We start from the raw sequence: 26,458 nt of genomic DNA, 5'->3' as shown, positions 1-26,458 counted from the left end.
TTACCACTTTCAGTGACCTGTGGACCTGTATGCCCAGATCTCTCTGCCTGTCAATACTCCCAAGGGTTCTGCCATTTACTGTATACTTCCCACCTGCATTAGACCTTTGAAAATGCATTACCTCACATTTGTCCGGATTAAAATCCATCTGCCATTTCTCCGCCCGAGTCCCCAACCGATCTATATCCTGCTGTATCCTCTGACAATCCTCATCACTATCCGCAACTCCACCAACCTTTTGTGTCGTCCGCAAACTTATTAATCAGACCGGCTACATTTTCCTGCAAATCATTTATATATCCTACAAAGAGCAAAGGTCCCAGCACTGATCCCTGCGGAACGCCACTAGTCACATCCCTCCATTCAGAAAAGCACCCTTCCACTGCTACCCTCTGTCTTCTATGACAGAGCCAGTTCTGTATCCATCTTGCCAGCTCACCTCTGATCCCGTGTGACTTCACCTTTTGTACCAGTCTGCCATGAGGGACCTTGTCAAAGGCTTTACTGAAGTCCATATAGATAACATCCACTGCCCTTCCTTCATCAATCATCTTTGTCATTTCCTCAAAAAACTCAATCAAATTAGTGAGACACGACCTCCCCTTCACAAAACCATGCTGCCTCTTGCTAATAAGTTTGTTTGTTTCCAAATGGGAGTAAATCCCGTCCCGAAGAATCCTCTCTAATAATTTCCCTTCCACTGACGTAAGGCTCACCGGCCTATAATTTCCTGGATTATCCTTGCAACCCTTCTTAAACAAAGCAGTTCAAGAAGGCAGCTCACCACCACCTTCTGAAGGGCAATTAGGGATGGGCAATAAATGCTGGCCCAGCCTGGGACACGCACATCCCATGAATGAATATAAAAATAAATAAATAAAATAAAATATGAAGTCCTTCCCACTTTTAGGTATCATTGAATGACGCACCACCTATCAGTGTGTTAATGCCTAAGTATGATCGATCGGCTTTAGTCGCCAATTTTGACTTATATTGCCTGGCATTAACTGGGTGGTAATGTCCTCCAGAATAGGGTTGGTGAGATTATTGGCCAGTTAATGTAGGTGATGTGGCCAGCTCCATTTTGAAAAGGTCCTTCTACTGGATGTCCAAAACCTGTTGCAGGCAAGAGGCCTCTTTTTAATCTGGAAATGGGAGTCCCATTTATGCTTGCCTCTTTAGGTTGGAACAAGTCAGCCCCTACACAGTGCAGGTTCCGAATGGTTCCAGAAGCGATGGAACCGAAGAGGCCCGCTAAAATAATTGCTTTTAATGTCCATGGAGGAGTAAGCAGTCGCTCCTCCAGGGCCTGGAGAAATAATATGGGTCGCTGCCATCTGGGATCCCCACCCTTAATTTCAGGTCCACTCCACAACTTTCCTTCCTGACAATTGCTCTGGCCCAGGCCTGATCTTGAGGCCTCAATACAACGAGCTGCACAGGGGGGCAGAAGCATAGTGGTTATGTTACTGGATTGGTAATCCAGAAGCTTGGAGACATGAGTTTACTTCCCAACATGGTAGCAGGGGAAATTAAATTCAATTAATTAAATAAATCTGGAATAATCTATATCAGTAACAATAACCATGAGACAACCAGATAATCATAAAAACCCATCTAGTTCATTAACGTCCTTTTTTAGGGAAGGAAATCTGCTGTCCTTACCTGGTCTGGCCTACATGTGACTCCAGACCCATGGCAATGTGCTTGACACTTATCCGCCCTCAAATGGCCTAGCAAGCCACTCAGTTGTATTCAAGAAGGCAGCTCACCATCATTTTCAAGGGGAATGAGGGATGAGTAATAAATACTGGCCTTGCCACATTGTGACTCCTACATCCTGTGAATTATGTCTTATTGGTGCCAGATTTAACTGAGGCCTGGGTCTCAAAATCGCAGTGGCCTCTTCACTGCCAGAACGGACAGTGGACCAACACACTCTGCTGGCCAATCGCTGAAAATTCAAAATAGTCCCCATCGTTGTTTGATTGTAGTGAAATTTGATTATAGAATATAGAAAACATTGAGAAAGAAAGGGGAATATTGTTGAATAGTAGCATTGTGTGGCAAGAGATTTAGTGAGTAGACATCTGAAGATGGGCCCCTTCCTTTCCCAAAGGATATCCTGTGTTTGCTCTCATAGATGCTTTGATAATCTGAGAGGTTTCGATGAAGAGTGGTAGAAGGAGGTTTTTGTGGAACATAAACACTGGCATCGGCCATTTGGGCTCTAAATTCTATCTAACTACACAGATGTTGACAAAATACCTGTGTATTTCTTTTATGTCTTTGTAGAGCCTTCTGCTCAAATTGTTGGGTTTTCCACCTTTAATAAATGTGACCTTGTGTTGCCTTGCAGAGGGGGAAATGGAAGCAGAGTGGCTGCAGGAGGTAGGCCTGTCCACCCTTGTCTCGGGTGCTGCTGGAGAGGATGGGATGGATCTACTGTCCACACTAACCCGGGCTCAGGCTGCAGCGGTTCAGCGCCGACTGGACACCTACACCCAAACCACCAGGAGAAAGAACAAGCCACCAGTCAGAGATGTTCGAGATGTGTTTGGTCTTGCTGACTCTCCGGTACGTACAAAGAAAGGCAAAGACTGTATATATCCCTCCTCACAACCTCAGGATCTCCCAAAGCACTTTACAGCCAATGAAATACTTTTTGAAGTGTCGTCATTCTTGTAATGTGGGAGATGCGTCAGCCAGTTAATGCACAATAAACTCGCACAAACTGCAATTTGATAATGACCATATGATCGGTGTTTAGTGATTTTGATTGACCAGGACACCAGGGAGAACACTGCTGCTTTCTAGTGCCATGGAATCTTACACATACACCTGAGGAGGCCGATAGGGCCTTGGTTTAACTTTTCATCTGAAAGATAGCACCTCTGTCACTGCAGAACCCCACTGGGGCGTCAGCCTATATTCTGTGCTCAAGTGCCTAGCGTGGGACTTGAACCCTCAATCACCTAACCCAGAGGCTAGAGTGCTATCAGCTGAGCCACAGCTGATACCATAACATTGTAGGTAGTGGGTGTACAGGTAAATCTGATAGGTTTTCCCGTGGGTGTCAGGAGCCCGATGTCGGGAACATTTCTGTGTCCTGAACCGGTGCATCTTGGTCGTGCTCCCGTCTGCCTAATGAACAGGCCTCCTCTGCGTTGGCCATCCAATTAGGGCTGGCGGGCGGGTTCTCGAGGCGGTAGCTCTGAACAGCTCAGCCCATTGCACGGGAGGGCGGCAGCCCTCACTGTGTGACCAGTGGGAGTGCTGCTGAAGCCCAAGCAGCAGGAGTGGTAGGGATGCACTGGAGCCGCCATCATTATTGGGAGTGACGGAGGCTCATGGCAATTGGAGATATCTTTCTCCGCAAATTGCACATTCAGTAGTGAGACTGTGAGATGGGAAGCCGGCAACTTTGCTGCTTCCTGCTGGTATCAGTTAAATCTCAATCATATGTAATGCAGCCTCCTCCTTTTTACTTACTGGGGTGTGGAAACAGCAGGGGCCCCGTGTGACGCCAGCAAGTTTTCAGTCCACTCAGGAAAAGTGACTAGTGATGTTCCGCAGGGATCAGTTGTTGTTTGTAATTTGCTGTTTGTAATATATATAAATGATTTGGAGGAAAATGTAGCTGGTCTGATTAGTAAGTTTGCGGTTGACACAAAGGTTGGTGGAGTTGCGGATAGTGATGAGGATTGTCAGAGGATACAGCAGGATATAGATCGGTTGGAGACTTGGGCGGAGAAATGGCAGATGGAGTTTAATCCGGACAAATGTGAGGTAATGCATTTTTGAAGGTCTAATGCAGGTGGGAAATATACAGTAAATGGCAGAACCCTTAGGAGTATTGACAGGCAGAGATCTGGGCGTACAGGTCCACAGGTCACTGAAAGTGGCAACACATGTGGATAAGGTAGTCAAGAAGGCATACGGCATGCTTGCCTTCATCGGTCAGGGCATAGAGTATAAAAATTGGCAAGTCATGCTGCAGCTGTACAGAACTTTAGTTCGGCCACACTTAGAATATTGCGTGCAATTCTGGTCGCCACACTACCAGAAGGACGTGGAGGCTTTGGAGAGGGTACAGAAGAGGCTTACCAGGATGTTGCCTGGTCTGGAGGGCATTAAGTATGAGGAGAGGTTGGATAAACTCGGATTGTTTTCACTGGAACGACGGAGGTGGAGGGGCGCCATGATAGAGGTTTACAAAGTTATGAACGGCAAAAGCAGTCTCAGTGGGTTGCAAAGGCAGCAAAAATTCAGGGTTGTACTCGATTATGTTGTGGGTCAACTTCACTGGTCTTCCCTGTAAATGGATCCCATATTCCTTGCATCAGGAGTCTACTTTTACTGTCCAAAATCCAGTCACCTGGAGCTAGTAACAAAAAACATGTTGTGTCCCAGTTAATGTAATCTTGCATGGGGTCCCATGTGTGTTTCTCATATTTTCGAAAAGTGAACGGATGAAGATTCTAGTGATGGGGTCAAGTATAGATCAAACTGGTTTATTGTACCTAGTTTTTGTTCTTTCATATATTCTAACATTTACAGTGAATTTTGACCTATTTTGTGATTCTCCCCATTCTGTAGAAAGTAACATGGTATGCCAAACTATTCCTGTTATTGGGTTAAATACACTGTTTTTGACTTGGTGGGGGGAGGGTTGGATTTAAACTCCCCCACTTGTCATATATATGGGGCGAGGGGGGAATGTAGTTGAAATGGAACGAGTGAAATAAACACTCTGTTCTTGTTTGTCTGGCATCTTAATCCATCTGATTTTCTTTAGGCATCTGAGGTGCCTGCCTGAGGTGAGACAGGATCTTCATGCGTTCATGCAAATTGGGATCCTATTATATCAATAAGACCCAAACAGCATGTGAGCTGGGAAAACCCAATGGCAACAACCAGATTTGCTCCTGGGAAGTTTAAGCCTCACCTAACCAAACACTGACCATCCTGAAATCTCTGGCACCACTCAACTTGCCACCACTGGCTGCCTAATTCCAAACCATTCTGGTGATGAAAGTAACCAGCAGAATTTTAAGGAGACCCGACCATTAGAATCAACTGGTTTTCCTAATGCCACTGCTGGACATCTGGGAATTAAAACTCCTCCTCCACAGAGAGAGAGACCAGTCCGATAAGCAAGCTGCTATTAAATTTAGGCTGCGTTTCCTGACAACGCTACCACTACCATTCTGCCAGGTCTTAGTTTAGTTTAGAGATACAGCACTGAAACAGGCCCTTTGGCCCACCAAGTCTCTGCCAACCATCAACCACCCATTTATACTAATCCTACACTAATTCCATATTCCTACCACATCCCCACCTGTCTAGATTTCCCTACCACCTACCTATACTAGGGGCAATTGCTAATGGCCAATTTACCTATCAATCTGCAAGTCTTTTGGCTTGTGGGAGGAAACCGGAGCACCCGGAGGAAACCCACGCAGACACGGAGAACTTGCAAACTCCACACAGGCAGTACCCGGAATTGAACCCGGGTCACTGGAGCTGTGAGGCTGCGGTGCTAACCACTGTGCCACTGTGCCGCCCTCTTCTCTCCAGATAGCTGACCCTGTTGGAGCTTGCATGAATGAAGACATTCTAACATATGAATATTTATTGCAATATTTTCAATGAACCTTCATTGTATCAAACTGATGTGGTATGACATGAAGTATCATTCTGGATCTCATTCCCATTCGCAGAACAAAGTTCTGTGGATTTAATCTCTTGTACTGAATTTAACTCAATTGCAGCATCTTAGTATAAATAATCTGAAATTCCTTCTAATTTAAACAATCAACAATCCTAAAATGTGATCGTGTTTCAGGCTTTTTGACTATTTGACCAAGAAGGAATTTCAAGGTGCAGCTTCTGAGGATGTATTTCAGAATTAATTAAATTATCACTCGAATGTAGACCACATCAATTTGAGACAATGGAGATATGTTTAAAAAACATTCACACGTTGATGCAGTGCAAAGCAATCTCCGTAGACTGGAAAGGCAGTGGTAAGTAATATTCTTCCTCATGATCTACCAATAAAATAAATGAATTGAAGCAACAGAATCCAGGTCAGTGAATGCTCTGAATTCACATGACATGCGCGATGCCAATATCATCACCCTCTATAAAAACAAAGGTGACCGCGGTGACTGCAACAACTACCGTGGAATCTCCCTGCTCAGCATAGTGGGGAAAGTCTTCACTCGAGTCGCTTTAAACAGGCTCCAGAAGCTGGCCGAGCGTGTCTACCCTGAGGCACAGTGTGGCTTTCGAGCAGAGAGATCGACCATTGACCTGCTGTTCTCCCTTCGTGAGCTACGGGAGAAATGCCGCGAACAACAGATGCCCCTCTACGTTGCTTTCATTGATCTCACCAAAGCCTTTGACCTCGTCAGCAGACGTGGTCTCTTCAGACTACTAGAAAAGATCGGATGTCCACCAAAGCTACTAAGTATCATCACCTTATTCCATGATAATATGAAAGGCACAATTCAGCATAGCGGCGCCTCATCAGACCCCTTTCCTATCCTGAGTGGCGTGAAACAGGGCTGTGTTCTCGTACCTGCACTGTTTGGGATTTTCTTCTCCCTGCTGCTCTCACATGTGTTCAAGTCTTCAGAAGAAGGAATTTTCCTCCATGCAAGATCAGGGGGCAGGTTGTTCAACCTTGCCCATCTAAGAGCGAAGACCAAAGTACGGAAAGTCCTCATCAGGGAACTTCTCTTTGCTGACGATGCTGCTTTAACATTTCACACTGAAGCGTGTCTGCAGAATCTCATCGACAGGTTTGCGGCGGCCTGCAACGAATTTGGCCTAATCATCAGCCTCAAGAAAACAAACATCATGGGACAGGATGTCAGAAATGCTCCATCCATCAATATTGGCGACCACGCTCTGGAAGTGGTTCAAGAGTTCACCTACCTAGGCTCAACTATCACCTGTAACCTGTCTCTCGATGCAGAAATCAACAAGCGCATGGGAAAGGCTTCCACTGCAATGTCCAGACTGGCCAAGAGAGTGTGGTAAAATGGCGCACTGACACGGAACACAAAAGTCCGTGTGTATCAAGCCTGTGTCCTCAGTACCTTGCTCTACGGCAGCGAGGCCTGGACATTGTATGTCAGGCAAGAGCGACGTTTCAATTCATTCCATCTTTGCTGCCTCCTGAGAATCCTTGGCATCAGGTGGCAGGACCGTATCTCCAACACAGAAGTCCTCGAGGCGGCCAACATCCCCAGCTTATACACACTACTGAGTCAGCGGCGCTTGAGATGGCTTGGCCATGTGAGCTGCATGGAAGATGGCAGGATCCCCAAGGACACATTGTACAGAGAGCTCGCCACTGGTTTCAGACCCACCGGCCGTCCATGTCTCCGTTTTAAAGACGTCTGCAAACGCTACATGAAGTCCTGTGACATTGATCACAAGTCGCGGGAGTCATTTGCCAGCGATCGCCAGAGCTGGCGGACAGCCATAAAGACAGGGCTAAAGCGTGGAGAGTCGAAGAGATTTAGCAGTTGGCAGGAAAAAAGACAGAAGCACAAGGGGAGAGCCAACTGTGTAACAGCCCTGACAACCAATTTTACCTGCAGCACCTGTGGAAGAGTCTGTCACTCTAGAATTGGCCTTTATAGCCACTCCAGGCGCTGCTCCACAAACCACTGACCACCTCCAGGTGCTTATTCATTATCTCCTGAGACAAGGAGGCCAAAGAAGAAGATACTTCGATTTCCCACTAAAGGCACTGGTTTTCTAGATTGGATACGATTTCTCCTAATTGAGTTTCTGAATATATATTTGCTGATGGTGCATTTGATGTGCTGATGCTTGTGGTGAAACAAATAAGAATAGCTGTGGTTAGCACTCAACAGCATCCTTCCCAAAGAAGAGGCATTCAAAATTGCTGCTGGGGTGATGGCTTTTGAATTAATTTTGGGCAGCAAAACTTTGCAGACGGTGCAAGTTTTTCTTTCTCGGTGCTGTTTTTAAAAAACTTGCACATGTGGATAGAAAAATGAATACTTGCATTTATATAGCTCCTTTCGTGCCCTCCAGACATGCCAAAGCACTTTATAGCCAATAGAATGCTTTTGCCATGTAGTCACCATTGTATGAAATAGTGATAGTATAGTAGATCCACCCAGCCTGCTGTGGGTTGATTACATAATTCCTGATTCTGCCATAATCCAACTGTTGGAGCATCAAATTCAAGAAAATCACTTGTAGTTGGCTGTTTTTTTTTTTCATTTTAAATAAACCATTGAATTGCTCAATGTTTAAGTGTACTGAAGGGATATATTTTGACCAGGATCATGGGAAACAGAATTATTCCGGATGGCAGCCTTGATAAGGTTTCAGGAAGTGACCTGTCTGGGTTTTTCTGGCAGTATTTTCACACTGATATAGGGACCCTGCCTTGGGATCTCAATATTATTTATGAAAGGAGCAGAAAGATGTATAAATACTGAAATGAACTAATATTGAAAGTTTTGAATGGCGTTCATAAATCTCAATGTATATGACTTTGATATTCGTGCCCATATTTAAGGTTGAGTGGATTGTTGCTGTTACAGCTGGAGATTTGTGCAAGCCACTAACTCAGCTACCATTATTATAATAACATCTTACAGCAGGCACTTGAACTCTTTGGCCTAGGAATTGGTTTGCTGATTTTTTTTTTATATCCTAGATCTCTTTTGCTGCTCTACCCCAGCTCCTTACCTTTCTAAGTTGCCTCTTTCTTTCATCGTATCGAGATGAGCCATCTTTGCTATCTAGAATTTCATTCGGCATTTATTTGTCTACGGTGCAAGCCTGTTTATGTCTTCCTAATATGGGGCGAAGCCCTCCACATCTATGAACTCTATCCCTCGTTTTGACATCATTTGCAAATTTTGACAGCAGACTTCCAGTTTCCAAGTTTAAATCGTTTATGTATATGGTGAATCTTAAAAACTTAAATTCGCTCCGCATGATGTCACCACCTTTCCAAGGGGACCAAACACACATTTCCTGATCACTTAGATTCCTAAATTCCAGAATTATGCTCTTGAGCAATGATTTTTTTTTGGGGTGTCGTGGTCACCTAATGTGCACACAGTGGGTTGAATTTTACTAGCCCTCCAGGGTCAGGGGTCGTGGCAGGGGGGATGGGAAAATTCTTATGGGAGAGGCCTGCCACCACCCCAATGCTGAGCAGGACCCCGTAGCATTTTACCGGTGGCGGTGAAGCCACAGTGCGGCACCCCCTCCGCCAAGCTGCAGGGCCTTCATTTGCCTAATAAAATATATGCTAATACATGTTAACTAACTTACCTGGACCAGCGACCGTCCCACGCCAATATTTTATTCAGTGGCCGGAAGTCTGGCGCCTTCCGATCCCCATTTGGGGATTCAAGGCAAGACACTGGTGGGGAGTGGGGAGGAGTTTAATTTTCGAGTGGGAAGGGGGGGAAATGAAGGAAACTTATTCCATTAGCTGAGGGGATGGGGGAAAGGCGTTGAAGAGCAAAGATCATAAAGTTTGGGGTGAAAGGTTGGGACTGGCAAAAATGTTTTTACAGGGATGGGGGGGGGTTGATGAGGGGAATTTATTGGTTTATAATTGGGGGTGGAAGAGGTGCTTTGATCTGTACTTTAATGTTTTTATATAAATTAATGGTAATAGTCACTTTAAAAACTAAAATTGCTGGTAAGGGCTTGCAGCCCTTTAAAAATGGCGCCTGCGTGGTGGCGCGGATGCTATTGCTGGGAATGGAGTGGTCGCCCCTTCTACGCCCTCGGGCGGCTGTTCTGTCCCTGCGCGAAATATAGCAGGAGCTCAGCAGCGGATCCTCACGGGCAGACCGCTGAGATCAGAGCGTGCTGCCGTGATTTGTGGCATGTTCATAAAATTCAGCCCAGAGTGCCTGATGGGGTCCTTGCACAACTTTTTATGATTCCTTTCTATTCCTCTGGTAGGGTAATTTAGTAACTTATTTACTTCTTTTACTGCAGCAGCGGGCTGATAGTTTAATAGCTTTATCCACTGTGACCTTAATGATCTTTTCAAAATAGCACAAGTACTGCTTCTCTGCCTGTACTGTATGGATGCAAAACATGGACACTATAGACAACACACTCAAGACCTGGGAAGATTTCACCAAAGACATATGTGGCAGATTAGGACCACTAACAATGAAAGAAAAAAAAAAAGAGACTTGCATCAATATAGCACCATTCATGGCCTCCAGATGTTCCAATGTGCTTATGAACATACAAATTAGGAGCAGAAATTGGCCATTCAACCCCTCAAGTCTGCTCCGCCATTCAATAAGATCATGACTGATCTATTTGTCTCGAATTCCACTTTCCTATTTATCCCTGATAATCTTTGATTCCCTTGCCTAACAAGAATCTTATCTACCTCCGCCTTAAAAATATTCAATGACCCCCACCTTCACCTTTTTGAGGCCGAGAGTTCCAAAGTCGCACAACCCTCAGAGAAAAAAATTCTCCTCATATCTGTCCTAAAAGGGCAATTCCTAATTTTAAACAGTTTCCCCCCCCACCCCCACTCCCCCACTTTTGGACTCGCCCACAAGAGGAAACATCCTTTCCAGATCCACCTTACAGGATCTTATATATTTCAATCAACTCTCTAACTAACTTGATTGAATTTTTTGAGGTGGTGACTAGATGCATAGATGAAGGTAAAGCAGTTGATGTAATTTGCATGGACTTCAGTAAAGCTTTTGATAAGGTCCCACATGGGAGATTGGCTCTTACCTTCTTAACCAATGGGATCCAGGGCAATTTGGCGAAGTGGATCCAAAATTGGCTTAGTGGAAGGAGGCAGAGGGTGATGGTTGAGGGTTGTTTTTGCGAGTGGAAGCCTGTGACCAGTGGTGTACCGCAGGGATTGGTGATGGGACCCTTGCTGTTTGTAGTGTACATTAATGATTTAGACATGAATATAGGAGGTATGATCAGTAAGTTCGCAGATGACACGAAAATTGGTGGTATCGTAAATAGTGAGGAGGAAAGCCATAGATTACAGGACGATATAGATGGGCTGGTAAGATGGGTGGAGCAGTGACAAATGGAATTTAATCCTGAGAAGTGTGAGGTGATGCATTTTGGGAGGACTAACAAGGCAAGGGAATATACAATGGATGGTATGACCCTAGGAAGTACAGAAGGTCAGGGGGATCTTGGTGTACTTGTCCATAGATCACTGAAGGCAGCAGCACAGGTAGATAAGGTGATTAGGAAGGCATATAGGAAACTTGCCTTTATCAGCCGAGGCATAGCATATAAGAGCAGGGAGGCTATGATGGAGCTGTGTAAAACGCTAGTTAGACCACAGCTGGGAGTACTGTGTACAGTTATGGGCACCACACTATAGGAAGGATGTGATTGCACTGGAGAGGGTGTAGAGGAGATTCACCAGGATGTTCCCTGGGCTGGAGCATTTCAGCTATGGACAGACTAGGGTTGTTTTCCTTAGAGCAGAGAAGGCTGAGGGGGGACATGATTGAGGTATATAAAATTATGAGGGGCATTGATAGGTTGGATAGGAAGAAACTTTTTCCCTTAGCGGAGATGTCAATAACTGGGGGCCTAGATTTAAGGTAAGGGGCAGGAGGTTTCGAGGGGATTTGAGGAAAGAAATTTTCACCCAGAGAGTGGTTGGAATATGGAACGCACTGCCTGAAGGGGTGGTAGAGGCAGGAACCCTCACAACATTTATGAAGTATTTAGATGAGCACTTGAAATGTCATAGCATACAAGGCTATGGGCCAAGTGCTGGAAAATGGGATTAGAATAGATAGGTGCTTCATGTCCGGCATGGACATGATGGGCCGAAAGGCTTGTATCTGTGCTGTATAACTCTGACCCTACATCATCCAGATATCATCCCCTCTGGAGAATGAATAGAAACTATTTCCTGTAAATTCATTTTAGTATTTATCTTGCATTTAGTTCTTTGATGTCCAGGAACTCCCATCATTTGCATGAAAATGTTTTTGATTGCTAAGCATTTGATTGTGCTATCCTGGATGTCGAAGTGATCTTTAGTCCTGATTTTAACACTGGTTCGGAGTCATGTGGGTGGATGGGGTGTGTGTTTGTGGGGCTGGGTGGGTGCACAATGTTTGGAATGGCAACATAGGAAACCCAGAAATTCTATGGAATCGCACTGTTTCTCTCATTGCTCTTAATGGTCAGTAGTGAGGGCTGATTAATGAATCTGTCACCCGGAATAGAAATGGGCAGCAAATTGGCTGACACTGCAGGTGACCTCAGTGCCAGCCTGGAAGGAGCTGACATGCAAAAACTGAGGGGCATGCTGATTTTGTTGGCTACTGCACAGAACTCTGGTTAGTTTCCATCTGGTGTACTGCATCCAGGGAAGGGCATCGCATCTCAGGAAGGAAGGGTGCAGCGCAGTATTACCTGTATAATACTGGGGCTAAAAGGGTTCAATTGAGAACAGGCTGCAAAGACAGGACTTGTTCCCTCGAATATAGAAGATTTAAGGGGTGATTGAATTGGGGTGCCTAATATGATGATAGGAGTTAATCGGGTAGTTAGAAAGAACAAGGGGCATAATTGAGCTAGGCTGTTCAAGGTCGATGTCAGAAAGTACTTCCTTACAAAAAAAAGGGTAGTGAAAATCTGGAACTCTTTTCCCCCCCTCTTCCCCCACCTGCTCCCCCCCAAAAAAAATCTGTCAGTCAAACTGAAAATTTCAAAACTGAGATTGATGGGCAAGGGTATTAAGGGTTTGGAACCAAGCTGACTACGTGAAGTTAAGATACAGATCAGCCAGGATATAATTGAAAGGCGGAAAATACTGAAAAGCCTACTCCTGTTCCTAGTTCCTACTGATTGTGTAACATGTCATGTTCATACAGCACTGAGGTAGTTTTGAAGGAGATGGCACAGATTTTTCGGTGCCTTTCTGTTCAATCTCAGCAGTGGGGACAACGGAAGAGAGGGGAAGGCTTGACCGTGTATCACGCATACTGCTTAATTTGTTGGGTAGCCTTTTCACGCTTTCAGTTGTCCCCCTCTGCCAAACCCAGTGCAGTCTGGGCAATTAACACCATCTCCATTGATTTCACTTCTGAAGCATATGCAAGGAGAAATTGAACCAGTTGATCTTTAAATGAATTGGTCTGTTTCTTTGCTAAATGCCCATTCAACTGGCTTTATTGGCTAACATATGAATTGAGCATCTTGCACTCACACTTTCTAGGTTTCATTTCAGCAGTGAAACAGCAGTATCTAAGCACTCTATTCCTGATTAACAATATTGCACAGTTGCTTCCACTAGGTTTGTGCTGAAAGCAATTTCTAGGCTATAATCTGCAACCCTAAAATAGACCAAATTCCAATTAAAGATGAATCTGCTGAAACATAATTGAAAACATTTTCCAGTGATCATTCAAATTGAGCACTAAACTAGCATATGATCCGCAATGACTCAGACTTGGCTATTGAATGGAACTCAATAAATTGTGTTTTAATAAGGTCTAACCAGTGGAGGACTTGTGGTCCAATTGAAACTATTTATATTGCATGCTTTTTAGCAGAATAAAAGCAAAATACTGTGGATGCTGGAAATTTGAAATAAAAACAAAGTGCTGGAAATATTCAGATCTGGCAGCATCTTTTTTTAATCATTCATATAGAGAGAGAAACATAGTTAACGTTTCAAGTCTGTGACCTTTCATCAGAACTGGCAAAGATGAGAAATGTAATAGGTTTTAAGCAAGGGGGAAGAGAACAAAAGGGAAGGTGTGTGATTGGGCAGAGGGCAGGAGAGGTTAAATGACAAAGATGTCATGGGACAAAGGCAAAGGGAGCGCTAATGGTGTGGTGAAAAACAAAGCATTAGTCCAGAGAGCGTTAATGACAGAATAATGAACAACTCTGTCCAAAAGCACAAACATGTAAAACCAAGTTTAAGGCAGACGCATGGTTAAAAAGTAAAATAATAAAAAAAAGCTAGTCATGCTTTGAAATTATTGAACTTAATTTTGAGTCCAGAAGGCTGTGGAGTGCCTATTCAGAAAATGAGGTGCTGTTCCTCAAGCTTGCGTTTTTACCAGGGAGCATTCCGTCAAATTATAGACCCTTCAATGGCACTAGAACACCATAGGGATGCATAATATCAAATGCAGAATAAGAGATCTGGATGGCCTCTTCCAACGCTTTGAGTTAAAGAATATTAAAAATTTGCTTTAATATAGACCTCCTTTAACATATAATCAGAAATAAATGAATGCAGAGCCAAAGAAGGAGATATTATGAAGGGTGACTGAAAGGTTTGATCAAAGAAGTGAGTTTTTAGAAGGGCCTATAGATAATGGCTTTGGCCTTCCCAAAGTTTAAGTGAGTTGTCAGTTACCATTTAACTGGATAAATGAAGTGCTTGGTGTGGATCTGGGTCATACACGCCTGGATGGTCCAAGCTGCGCTTCCTACCCAATGCAGAGTTAGTTGATTTCAAGTAGGACAAAAAACATAAAGTATTGTGCAATTAGGCTCAACATTTGAAAAAGCAGACGGAGTTCTCTCCTCCAATTATCCAGTGACAATTATCCACTTATTTCCTGAAACATGCCCACGTGTGTTTGTTGGGAAAGGACTCTTTACCTAGGATTGTGCCTGTGTCAGAGGAATGTTGATGCTTGTAATTCCATATAATTCACTGCCTTCAGCAGAGATGGGGAGAAGCAAGAAGGAAAGTTGGCTGTAGCACTCTGATGAGTACCTGCCTGAGAAAGCAACGCTTATTCAGAACGGCGACATATTCAGACTGAAACAGGTTTCGCAGCAGAAGAACTAGAGCATGGATACCACAAGGATTAAAATAACATCCCTTGTAACATTCTAGCTTCTTTTCACTGCACAACCAGCTCCAGTGTTGCCTTGTTCCTGATTTCACTTGGTATAGCTGGGAATAACTGCTGCTAGTTCTTGACCAAGGTGCTGTAGATAGAGAACTTCCTGTGTCAGGACATTCCATCCACGGGGGAGGAAAAAGCTACTATTGTATGTTCGTTCTACCACAAATACTCCCACTACCTGAATCTTGGCATCTCGCAACCAGATGACGGGGCACAGTGTGTAGCAACTTCCACACAAGTTGAATAAAAATAAAATTGGAAATTAAAAATGTAGTATTTAAATGAGTTTTTCCAGTTAACCAATTAACTCTCACTTAATTAGCCTGTCAAACTGACTACAGATATGATTGCTCTTCTTGGAATAATCACTGACCCGCTCCAATAAAATGCTGGATTATTTTTTGGTTTCCTGTTGTTGGCGATGGATCTCTGAGTGGAAACTACATTTTGGTAGGAAGGACAAGGAGAGGCAATATAAAATAAAGGATACAATTCTAAAGGGCATGCAGGAACAGATTCCTGGGTATATTTGCATAAATCGTTGAAGGTGGCAGGGCAGGTTGAGAAAATGGTAAAAAAAAAATAGAGGCATAGAAAACAAAATGGGCGGCACAGTGGCGCAGTGGTTAGCACTGCAGCCTCACAGCTTCAGCGACCCGGGTTCAATTCTGGGTACTGCCTGTGTGGAGTTTGCAAGTTCTCCCTGTGTCTGCGTGGGTTTCCTCCGGGTGCTCCGGTTTCCTCCCACATGCCAAAGACTTGCAGGTTGATAGGTAAATTGGCCATTATAAATTGCCCCTAGTATAGGTAGGTGGTGGGGGAATATAGGGACAGGTGAGGATGTGGTGGGAATGTGGGATTAGTGTAGGATTAGTATAGATGGGTGGTTGATGGTCGGCACAGACTCGGTGGGCCGAAGGGCCTGCTTCAGTGCTGTATCTCTTTAAAAAAAAACAAAAAAACTCTGGTTCGGTCTCAACTGGAATATGTTGGGGGGTGGGGGAAGAATTTTATGCTCCCCTGCCCCTCTCCCATGGTGGGTTTGGCGACGGGGAGAGCCGAAGTTAAGTCCATGGTGGGAAGGCTGTGAATAGCCTTCCTGCTCTGCCTCCAATTGAGGCCCTTAACTGGACCATAATGCCCAATTAAGGGCCTCATCCACCACCGCTGCAATTAGCCGAGTGGCATCCAGGTTTGTCGCCACACAGGGAGCATGACAAGAAAGTCCGTGTGGGTTTCCTGCTGGCTCTGTGGGTGGGGGGGACCTCATTAAAAGGTACTTCGTGTTAATCTGTTAACAATCAATTGTTTGATTATATGCAGGTGGAGGGTGTTAATTGGGGTCTTACTTGAATGCTTATAAGCAGACACTTACTGAGATTTGTGGAGGGTTTGAGTGGGGAGCTTCATGTTTGCAATCCTTTTTACTCTTACAATAAATGTGAAGCTGAGTAAAGATAAGCTCCAGCATTATCCTTCCATAACAAACTTTCTGGAGTTCAACATGGTAGCAGAGGATGCTTGCCTAATGCTGGAGGTTGGAAACTAGGAAACATTTTTTTGACGTGGAAAACTAAAGTATCACGGGCTATTGTGGAAAATATCGCAGAAAGCAAGTGTAAATTATTAGGGTGTGATTACACTCCGACGTTCTGAGTCTGAACTGTATGACCAGTGGAAGAATGAAGTGGATATGTGGACACGGGTTACATCTCTACCAAAGAACAAACAAGATATGGCCTTGGCATTGTCACTTCCTACCAAAAGTGTTTTGTGAACTGAATGCTCAGTTGGATGCTGATGAAGGGTTCGATCTTCTGTTAGAATTCTTGGATGAAATTTACAAACAAGATAACCTATTGAATGTGTATGAGGCATGGTCAGACTTTGATAGATTTCGGAAAACAGATAGTTATTCAATGGAGGAATATATCATGGACTTTAACAGACTGTATAGAAAAATGAGGAAATTCAATCTGGAGATCCCTGGGTTCAGTGCTGGCACTTAAATGGCTAGATTGTGCTAGGGTGTTGCATATGGACTGGCTCCTGGTTCTAACTGGGGTTCAATTCCTGGGCAAATGGTCATTTCCTGCAGCCCTAGTAACATAACAGGGTATTCTGTGATGACACAAAGAATGGAGGACACAATATTTACTAGATTTCAAAATGGTCCTTATACTGGAAGCAGGCATAAGTATAATGGAAGAGTTAAAGACAGGAGGAATGAGGATGAAAGCACCTTTACCAGGTCTGACTATTACAGTGGAAGACCGAATTTGAACAGCAATCATAGGTAAATGAATCCCAAGAATGCCCAAGGAACAGTTAATAGGTTTTTGAGATGTGACTCAAAGTATCATTATGCAATGAACTGCGCTAAGCAGAAGGGCGGAGTCCTCAAAATAACACAAGTCGCAGAGACTTCTGAGGCAGAAGAGGAAGATACTGATGAATCTCAATGAATTGAGACACATGGAGTTTTAGTCCTGTAATGAATTTGTTAGTTGCATATTCATTCAACTATGCTGTATTGGATAGTGCTTGCACATCAGCAGTATGTGGAACTGATTGATTACAATGTTATCTGGATTCACTTAGTAATGAGGAGTGATGCAAGGTTTAAAAAGTATAAAAGTAATGACAATGCATTGAAGTTACTGAACAGAGTAGTAATTCCATGTAAAGTAGCTGGATTAAGCCACTTTATCAGTACTGATGTAGTCTTTAGTGAGATATCTTTACTGTTGAGTAAGTCTTCAATGAAAAAGGCACAAAAGAAACTTGATATGGAGCATGGTCAGGAAATTGTTTTTTGGAAAGTCAGTGAATTTGCAGTTTACCCAGTCAGGCATTGTTGTATTCTCTTAACAAAACCTGATGGTTTTAGTCAGAATGTTGGAACAGTAATTAATGGCATCAGGTGTCAACAATCAGAGATAAAAGGAAAATTGTTACACAGACAATTTACTCACCCTTCTTGTCAGAGATTAAAAACCCTGCTAAAGGATGCAGGTGTGATTGATGAACAGTATTCGAGGATAATAGAGATTAGTGAAAAGTGTGAAATCTGTAAAAAGTATTGGAGGACACCATCACATCCTATTGTCAGCCTTCCATTGACACATGATTTTAACGAGGTAGTTGCCATGGACTTAAAGGTGTGGGACAAAGTCAAGAATATTTTCATTCTATATATTTTATAGGCATAGCAACTAGAGTTAGTCTTCAATATATAAATAGCAAGGACAAAAGGGTGATTAGAGACAAAATTCTAAAGAAAAGGATAGGGACTGGACTTGGGGCACCAGCTAAGTTTCTGACTGATAATGGAGGGGAATTTGCCAATGACGAGTTCAGAGACTTGTGTGAAAAAAATGAACATTATGGTTATGCATACTGCAGCTGAAAGCCCTTTCAGCAATGGGCTCTGTGAAAGAAATCACATGATGGTTGATGAAATGCTGCATAAAATCTTAGCTGACCAGCTAAATTGCAAGTTGACAACTGCCCTGGCATAGGCAGTTCATGCAAAAAATTCACTTCAGATGGTTAGAGGATATGGTCCCTATCAATTGGTCTATGGGTGGAATCCCAAATTGCATTCTGTACTGTGCGACAGTCCTCCTGTTCTGGAAGGTACTACAATTAGTTCAATTTTTGCTGCACATTTGAATGCTTTACATGCAGGGAGATGGGCTTTCATCAAGGCTGAGGCCTCTGACAAAATTTGCAGAGCTCTGAGGCATCATACAAGGCCAACTGAGGCAGAATTTAATTTTGGAGATTTGGTGTCTTATAAGGGAATGGAAGGGCTCTGGTAAGGTAATTGGTCATGATGGTAAGGCAGTAGTTATCAAGCATGGAAATGTTAAGGTTCATTCTTCTTGATTGATCAGGGTTGATAACAAAACTTCTGAATCTGAGCTGTTGATAGTGAAACGATGCACCTTGTACCTCAAATATTCATGTGTTTTGTGATGAAGATCCTGAGGAACAGCATGAGGTAGATCCAGGGTTGGATAGTAATGTGAGGGATCATGACACTCAAGAAAGAGCTTTCGCATCCAAAGGACAAAAGCCCCAAGTAGGTACTTGGGTAACATATATTCCAGAGGGTCTAATAGATGGAGGGATGCAACAATTGTCGACAGGAATAGTGCCGGAAGACTGGAGGATAGCAAATGTTGTCCCCTTGTTCAAGAAGGGGAGTAGAGACAGCCCTGGTAATTATAGACCTGTGAGCCTTACTTCGGTTGTGGGTAAAATGTTGGAAAAGGTTATAAGAGATAGGATTTATAATCATCTTGAAAAGAATAAGTTCATTAGCGATAGTCTGCACGGTTTTGTGAAAGGTAGGTCGTGCCTCACAAACCTTATTGAGTTTTTTGAGAAGGTGACCAAACAGGTGGATGAGGGTAAAGCCGTGGATGTGGTGTATATGGATTTCAGTAAGGCGTTTGATAAGGTTCCCCACGGTAGGCTATTGCAGAAAATACGGAAGTATGGGGTTGAAGGTGATTTAGAGCTTTGGATCAGAAATTGGCTAGCTGAAAGAAGACAGAGGGTGGTGGTTGATGGCAAATGTTCATCCTGGAGTTTAGTTACTAGTGGTGTACCACAAGGATCTGTTTTGGGGCCACTGCTGTTTGTCATTTTTATAAATGACCTGGATGAGGGTGTAGAAGGGTGGGTTAGTAAATTTGCGGATGACACAAAGGTCGGTGGAGTTGTGGATAGTGTCGAAGGATGTTGTAGGTTACAGAGGGACATAGGCTGCAGAGCTGGGCTGAGAGATGGCAAATGGAGCTTAATGCGGAAAAGTGTGAGGTGATTCACTTTGGAAGGAGTAACAGGAATGCAGAGTACTGGGCTGATGGGAAGATTCTTGGTAGTGTAGATGAGCAGAGAGATCTTGGTGTCCAGGTACATAAATCCCTGAAAGTTGCCACCCATGTTAATAGGGCTGTTAAGAAGGCATATGGTGTGTTAGCTTTTATTAGTAGGGGGATCGAGTTTCGGAGCCATGAGGTCATGCTGCAGCTGTACAAAACTCTGGTGCGACCGCACCTGGAGTATTGCGTGCAGTTCTGGTCACTGCATTATAGGAAGGATGTGGAAGCTTTGGAAAGGGTGCAGAGGAGATTTACTAGGATGTTGCCTGATATCGAGGGAAGGTCTTACGAGGAAAGGCTGAGGGACTTGAGGTTGTTTTCGTTGGAGAGAAGACTTAATAGAGACATATAAGATAATCAGAGAGTTAGATAGGGTGGATAGTGAGAGTCTTTTTCCTCAGATGGTGATGGCAAACACGAGGGGACATAGCTTCAAGTTGAGGGGTGATAGATATAGGACAGATGTCAGAGGTAGTTTCTTTACTCAGAGAGTAGTAGGGGCGTGGAACGACCTGCCTGCAACAGTAGTAGACTCGCCAACTTTAAGGGCATTTAAGTGGTCATTGGATAGACATATGGATGAAAATGGAATAGTGTAGGTCAGATGGTTTCAGAGGTCGGCGCAACATCGAGGGCCGAAGGGCCTGTACTGCGCTGTAATGTTCTATGTTCTAATTGTGGCACGTGCAGGAAAATCTATGGGCAAGTTTAAATATTGGTTAAATGTTCAAGATAATAGCCAGAAAGCAAGGTCCATGGACTGGCAGAATGAGCTGAAAGAGTGGAGGGTAAAACAGCCCAGTGCAAGTCCTAATAGTGGGTCTGGAAGTGACTCTTGTGTAAGGAAGTGATCTCGTACTGGAGAAAGAGCCTCCGATAAAGTGCGAGGGATATCTTCTCGCAGTAGTCTCGAAAGACATCAAAGTGCTAATACAGGCCATAGTTTGAGCATATTCCACAATGAAACGAAGGCTAGAGGGCAGTCTGCAAATAGAACTAGATGTAGAAGTCCTCATGACCATGAGGTTTTAGTGGCTGGCAATAAACTTGAGGATAAACTAATAAGCAAAGCAAAAGATAAGGAATTAGAGAGTTGGAGAGAGTTTGCAGTTTATTCTGAGATACCAGATAGGGGACAGCCAGTCTTGTCACATAGATGGATTTAGTTTAGTTTTTAGTTTAGTTTAGAGATACAGCACTGAAACAGGCCCTTCGGCCCACCGAGTCTGTGCCGACCATCAACCACCCATTTATACTAATCCTACACTAATTCCATATTACTACCACATCCCCACCCGTCCCTATATTTCCCTACCACCTTCCTATACTGGGGGCAATTGCTAATGGCCAATTTACCTATCAACCTGCAAGTCTTTGGCATGTGGGAGGAAACCGGAGCACCCGGAGGAAACCCACGCAGACATAGGGAAAACTTGCAACCTCCACACAGGCAGTACCCAGAATTGAACCCGGGTCGCTGGAGCTGTGAGGCTGCGGTGCTAACCACTGCGCCACTGTGCTGCCCGGATTTGTATTGAAAAGGTCCTTCCCAATGGAAATTATAAGGCTAAAGTGAGGCTATTTGCAAGGGGTTTTGAAGAGCGACTGGGTGATACAGAAGTTGGAGTGGACCTCTACAGCTGGATAAGTAATCTTGAAAATCTTTTGGCCACATATATTCATGGGAGTGTAGATCCATTGACATAAAAGCCACATTTCTGCAAGGTGATACTTTTCAGAGAAGTGTTTCTGAAACCACCCAAAGAGACAGCAGATACAGAAGGAAAATTATGGAAATTGAACAAATGCGTCTATGGCCTTAATGATGCTTCCAGGGTGTGGTATTTCTCGGAGATCAGTTTTGTTGAAAATTGGTTGTGCTCAACTAAAAGCAGATCCTGCAATGTTTTATTGATATCATAAAGGGAAACTTTCAGGCATCGTCATGATGCATGTTAATGATTTCTTACAGGGTGGTACTGTGGATTTTGAGAAAAATTTTACTAATAAGATGAGGGCAGAATTTAAGATTGGCTGTCGAGCTTGTGGGGCCTTTAAATATATTGGTTTAGATATTAAGCAGACTAAGTCTGGAATAACTTTAAATCAACAATCCTATTTAGAGAGTGTTACTCCCATCCCAGTTAATCATGTTAGGTCATCACAGAAAGATGATATATCTACAGCAGAGACTGAGCAATTGCAAAGCTTGATTGTTCAATTAAACTGGTGGTGCTCTCAGACTCGGCCTGATGCTAGTTTTAATGTGCTGGAGTTAAGCACGATGATGAAACATCCGAAAATTGATAATGTTTTAAGGGCAAATAAAACATTATAAAAAAAAAAAAAAATAAATCTGGAGAAATGTGTAATGAAGTTCCTATCCTTAGGTGACCCAAAGAACATGAAGCTAATAATTTTTAGTGATGCTTCACATGCTAATCTTGCTGATGGTTGTTCAAGTGCAGCTGGTTTCATAATACTTCTGATGGGTGAAAATGGGAAATGTTGATTTTTAGCTTGGGAGACTAAGAAAATAAAACTAAACACTTTAGCTGCGGAAACAGAGTCTCGTGAAGGCAATGGATATGGAGTTCTATTTGTCAAATATTGGTGACATTCTGAACAAGAGACATAATGAAGATAAGATACCCATTGAATGTTATGTGGATATTCGTTCTTTGTGGGACAATGTGCACTCTATACAAAGTGCGAGTGAGAAAAGTCTATGTACTGACCTTGCTAGATTGAAACAAATGTTGGAGAGAAAGGAAATCTCCAAACGTAAATGGGTAGATGCCAGTCATCAGCTATCCGATTGTTTCACAAAAAGAAATCCGAGTACAAAGAAATTAATAGGGGTGCTAGAGGAGGGGCATCTCCCAATGTAATACTTTGTACCCAGTATGGAATTTATTTTGATTTATTTTAAAACGTGCTTTGAGAATGTCAATAATTTATGCATAATATGGAGTTTATTTTGAAATGTTTGAGCATATTAATTGATCTTGTATTATAAAAGAAGGGAATCTGTTGACCTGTTAATTGTGTATCAATTGTTAATATTTATATATTATTTTACTCTGTACAATAAATGTGAAACTGAGTAAAGATGGACTCCAGCATAATCCTTCCATAACAAGCTTTCTGGAGTTTAAAACTTAGTGCCTAAATGCCAGCATTGGGAAGTTGGGGGCCCCTCTGAGAACCATCCCCCTGCCCTTGCTGCCAACCCCCCTCCCCCGCAAGACCCCTTCTGCCCTGACCTACCTGTGGCCTGGGTCCAGCGCTGTTCCTGAACCTTGATTGGGTGCTCTACCAGGGGCAGCCTTCGCCTCTGTGGTGGTGCTGCTCAGTTAAAGAGCTGCTGGCCTCTGATTGGCCGGCAGCTCTCGGTGGGATTTTCATCTCTGGGGCCCTTGGTCCTGTGAAAGGCCCACCGCTGAATAGTTAAGTGCCTAATTGGTACTTGATTCGGTGAGCCTCCCACAGAAGGGACAGTGCTTTAGTCGGTGGTTGAGACCCTTGTCGCCCAGATAAAATCCCGGCCGTTGTGTACAATCCTGGGCACGGTACTTGAGAATAGATTTACGTGAGTGGTTCCAGGGATAGATTGGAGATGCTGAGGTTGTTCCCCTTAGAGTAGAGAACGTTGAGAGGAGATTAGATAGAAGTGGTCACTATCATGAGGGGTTTGGACAGAGTAGATAGGGAAAAACTGTTTCCATCGGAGGATGGGTTGAGAACCAGAGGACACTGATTTAAGGTGATTGGCAAAAGAACCAAAGGCGACAAGAGGAACAACGTTTTTACACAGTGAGTAGTTCGGATCTGGAATGCACTACCTGAGCATATGGTGGAGACAGGTCCAATCGTGGCTTTCAAAAGGGAATTGGATAAACGCCTGATAAGAGAGAATTTGCAGGGCTATGGAGAAAGGGCACGGAGTGGGACAAGGTGAGTGGCTCTTGCGGAGAGCCAGCATGGAAACGTTGGGCCGAACGGCCTCTTTCTGTGCTGTAACCATTCTATGATTCTAAATAAGGGAGCATCTGGTTTTCTTTTTTTGTTGCTGAATTCGAAAAAGGTTTTTCCTCATCAATAACGATTATAATTTATGGTTGATAAACCACATGATTATTTTGTAGAATTTCTAAGATAACACGGGTTAATCCTTTGTTGTTTCTTGCGGTAAAAGGATCAGCACAAGCAGCATGGGGAACACCCACAGGAAGGGATTAAGAATGTCTGTTACCATCAGTGCAACTTTACAGAGAAATAATCTGAAGAGACTGCAAGATGGTTGTTATGTCTTGTTTATTTTAATAACGTTATTTTTATTTTAAGCTTGTTTACAATTTTAAAAAGAAAGTATGGGATTAGTACTAATAATTACAACCACGAGGCAAGTGAGATTTTAAAAAAATGATGGAAATATGAAATAAAAATGGGAAATGCTGGGAATACATGAAAGGGGGAATAAGTTGATATTTCAAGTGAGAACATGCAACAGAATTGATGAAAGGTCACCAACTTTTCTTTTCCAGGTGCTGATCACAATTCTGGAATTTTCTTCCTAAATCTTAGGCTAGTGGGTGTTATTGTATTTCATTTTCTGATTTTATTGTTGAAACAGTCCTTATTACAACCACTGCCTTACAGGCTTGTGCTCATCCAGGTGGGCTGAGGGTATCCTTTTCACAGTGTGTGTTGGGCATCAGCAAGACTATCAGGTTTTCCTAGCACTTGTTGCCAGGGAGTATTCCCTGGGTGCAAAGGTTAGTGAACAGAGTGGAGATACAGATCTCCAGGTATCAACTGTTCTTGGATTCATGATGATGCTTTCTGTGAGGCAGAGTCTGGCCAGTACCTGCAGAATGGAGGGGTAGGATTAAACCAAATAGTTGAGTTGAAGGCATGTTTTCAGTCTCCCCCCACTTTTACTGTCCATTCCACTTTTTGCCTGTCCAAGTGTAGGGGTTCCCAGAAAAAAGCTGATGCTGTAGCCAGCCTCCAAGTCCCCCACCGACTGGAAGGTCTGAGGGGTATCTGAGGCATGTTGTACATGTTGAAAGATGACCAAATGAAAGAAAAATTACTTAGACCTGGGCGGCACAGGTGGTGCAGTGGTTAGCACCGCAGCCTCACAGCTCCAGCAACTCAGGTTCGGTTCTGGGTACTGCCTGTGCGGAGTTTGCAAGTTCTCCCTGTGACCGCGTGGGTTTCCGCCGGGTGCTCCGGTTTCCTCCCACAACCAAAGACTTGCAGGTTAATAGGTAAATTGGCCATTGTAAATTGCCCCTAGTGTAGGTAGGTGGTAGGAGAATTGAGGGAAAGTGGGATGTGGTAGGGAATATGGGATTAATGTAGGATTAGTATAAATGTTTGGTTGATGGTTGGCACAGACTCGGTGGGCCGAAGGGTCTGTTTCAGTGCTGTATCTCTCTATGACTCTATGACCTCAGACTGTCCCAAAGTGCTTTACAGCCAATTCAATACTTTTGAAGTGTAATGTAGGAGAATGTTTTGCTTCCACCCTGCTCTTCCAGGAACTTTTAGCTTAATTTGGAACCTTCTGTCTGGTTGATCACTAATTCTGTCATTGGCCAAACATGCACTAGGACTTCCTCTGGGCAGTATAAATATCTCGAAGGAACGGGTAATCCAGGGTTGGACATGTGCAGTATATTTCAGGGCAGGATGATGGAGCCCAGGAGAACTGGACACAGCGATGGGGAAGAAATTCGGATTTTTTTTTTTAAAGCGCAACAGTATTATCATATCTTTTCATCACTTGACAAATGTATTTAGACATCACGAGATATGTTTTCATAATATAGATCTTTCACATTTGATGCAGGCTAGTTTTTTTTTTGGATTTCCAGTGGATCTGAAACTCCATGCCCGAATGGGATAGAGCATGTGTGACACATTTTGGCTATCTGATGAAACCCCATTATCCAGAGAATGATTAAAATGAGGAACTTGCTACAACAAGGAATAGTTGAGATGAATAGCATAGATGCATTTAAGGGGCAGCTAGGTAAGTACATGAGGGAGAAAGGAACAGAAGTTTATGCTGATAGGGTTAGATGACGTAGGGTGGAAGGAAGCTTGTTTAGAGCATAAACACTGGCACAGACTGGTTGGACTGAAAGACCTATTTCTGTGTTCTAAATTCTATGTAATTGGTAATGATGGGTTTCACCTGAAATTGGTCAGCACTGGAACATCTAGCATCCTTCCCTATACAGGAAAGGTAGCTATTCTGACTGATATATTAAATAACCTGCACTCATCAAACCCATACGACTGTACCCGCATGTCAACATGGAATAGTCCTAATATTCTCTTGCCCTGTTCAGTTACTACGTAACCATAACTTCCCGCTAATAAACATCTGCAATGCATCCAATGAATAAATCCTCTTCGTAGTGACAGCTTTCCTGATATATTAACAAGTGATGTACCTGGATGAAGAAATTATGAATGCCTTTTACACATCAGTAAAGAAATCTATCAAATAATGTTCTGTTCCCCCTCTTTCTCTAATTGATTGTAATTAGTGATCGGCAGAATTTTTCAGTGGGAAGACTAGAATCATATGGGTCGTAAACCATTCCATGACAAATATCACTG

At 43.4% G+C, this 26,458-nt stretch overlaps 1 protein-coding gene across 8 annotated transcripts in view; it reads left to right on the top strand.

Annotated features, from left to right (window-relative positions):
* The window catches only part of arhgap28 (Rho GTPase activating protein 28), a 243,731-nt gene that overhangs the window by 158,708 nt on the left and 58,565 nt on the right, over nucleotides 1-26,458 (top strand). For all 8 annotated transcript variants that reach the window (XM_068031289.1, XM_068031287.1, XM_068031284.1 and 5 more), the window contains exon 3: nucleotides 2,360-2,577. In XM_068031289.1, the coding sequence (XP_067887390.1) occupies nucleotides 2,360-2,577 (218 nt within the window). The remainder of the gene's footprint in view (nucleotides 1-2,359; nucleotides 2,578-26,458) is intronic.

The sequence above is a fragment of the Heterodontus francisci genome, chromosome 5 (assembly GCF_036365525.1).
Source record: "Heterodontus francisci isolate sHetFra1 chromosome 5, sHetFra1.hap1, whole genome shotgun sequence".
In the NCBI taxonomy this organism is placed as follows: domain Eukaryota; kingdom Metazoa; phylum Chordata; class Chondrichthyes; order Heterodontiformes; family Heterodontidae; genus Heterodontus; species Heterodontus francisci.
This window is presented reverse-complemented; position numbering and strand designations above follow the sequence as displayed.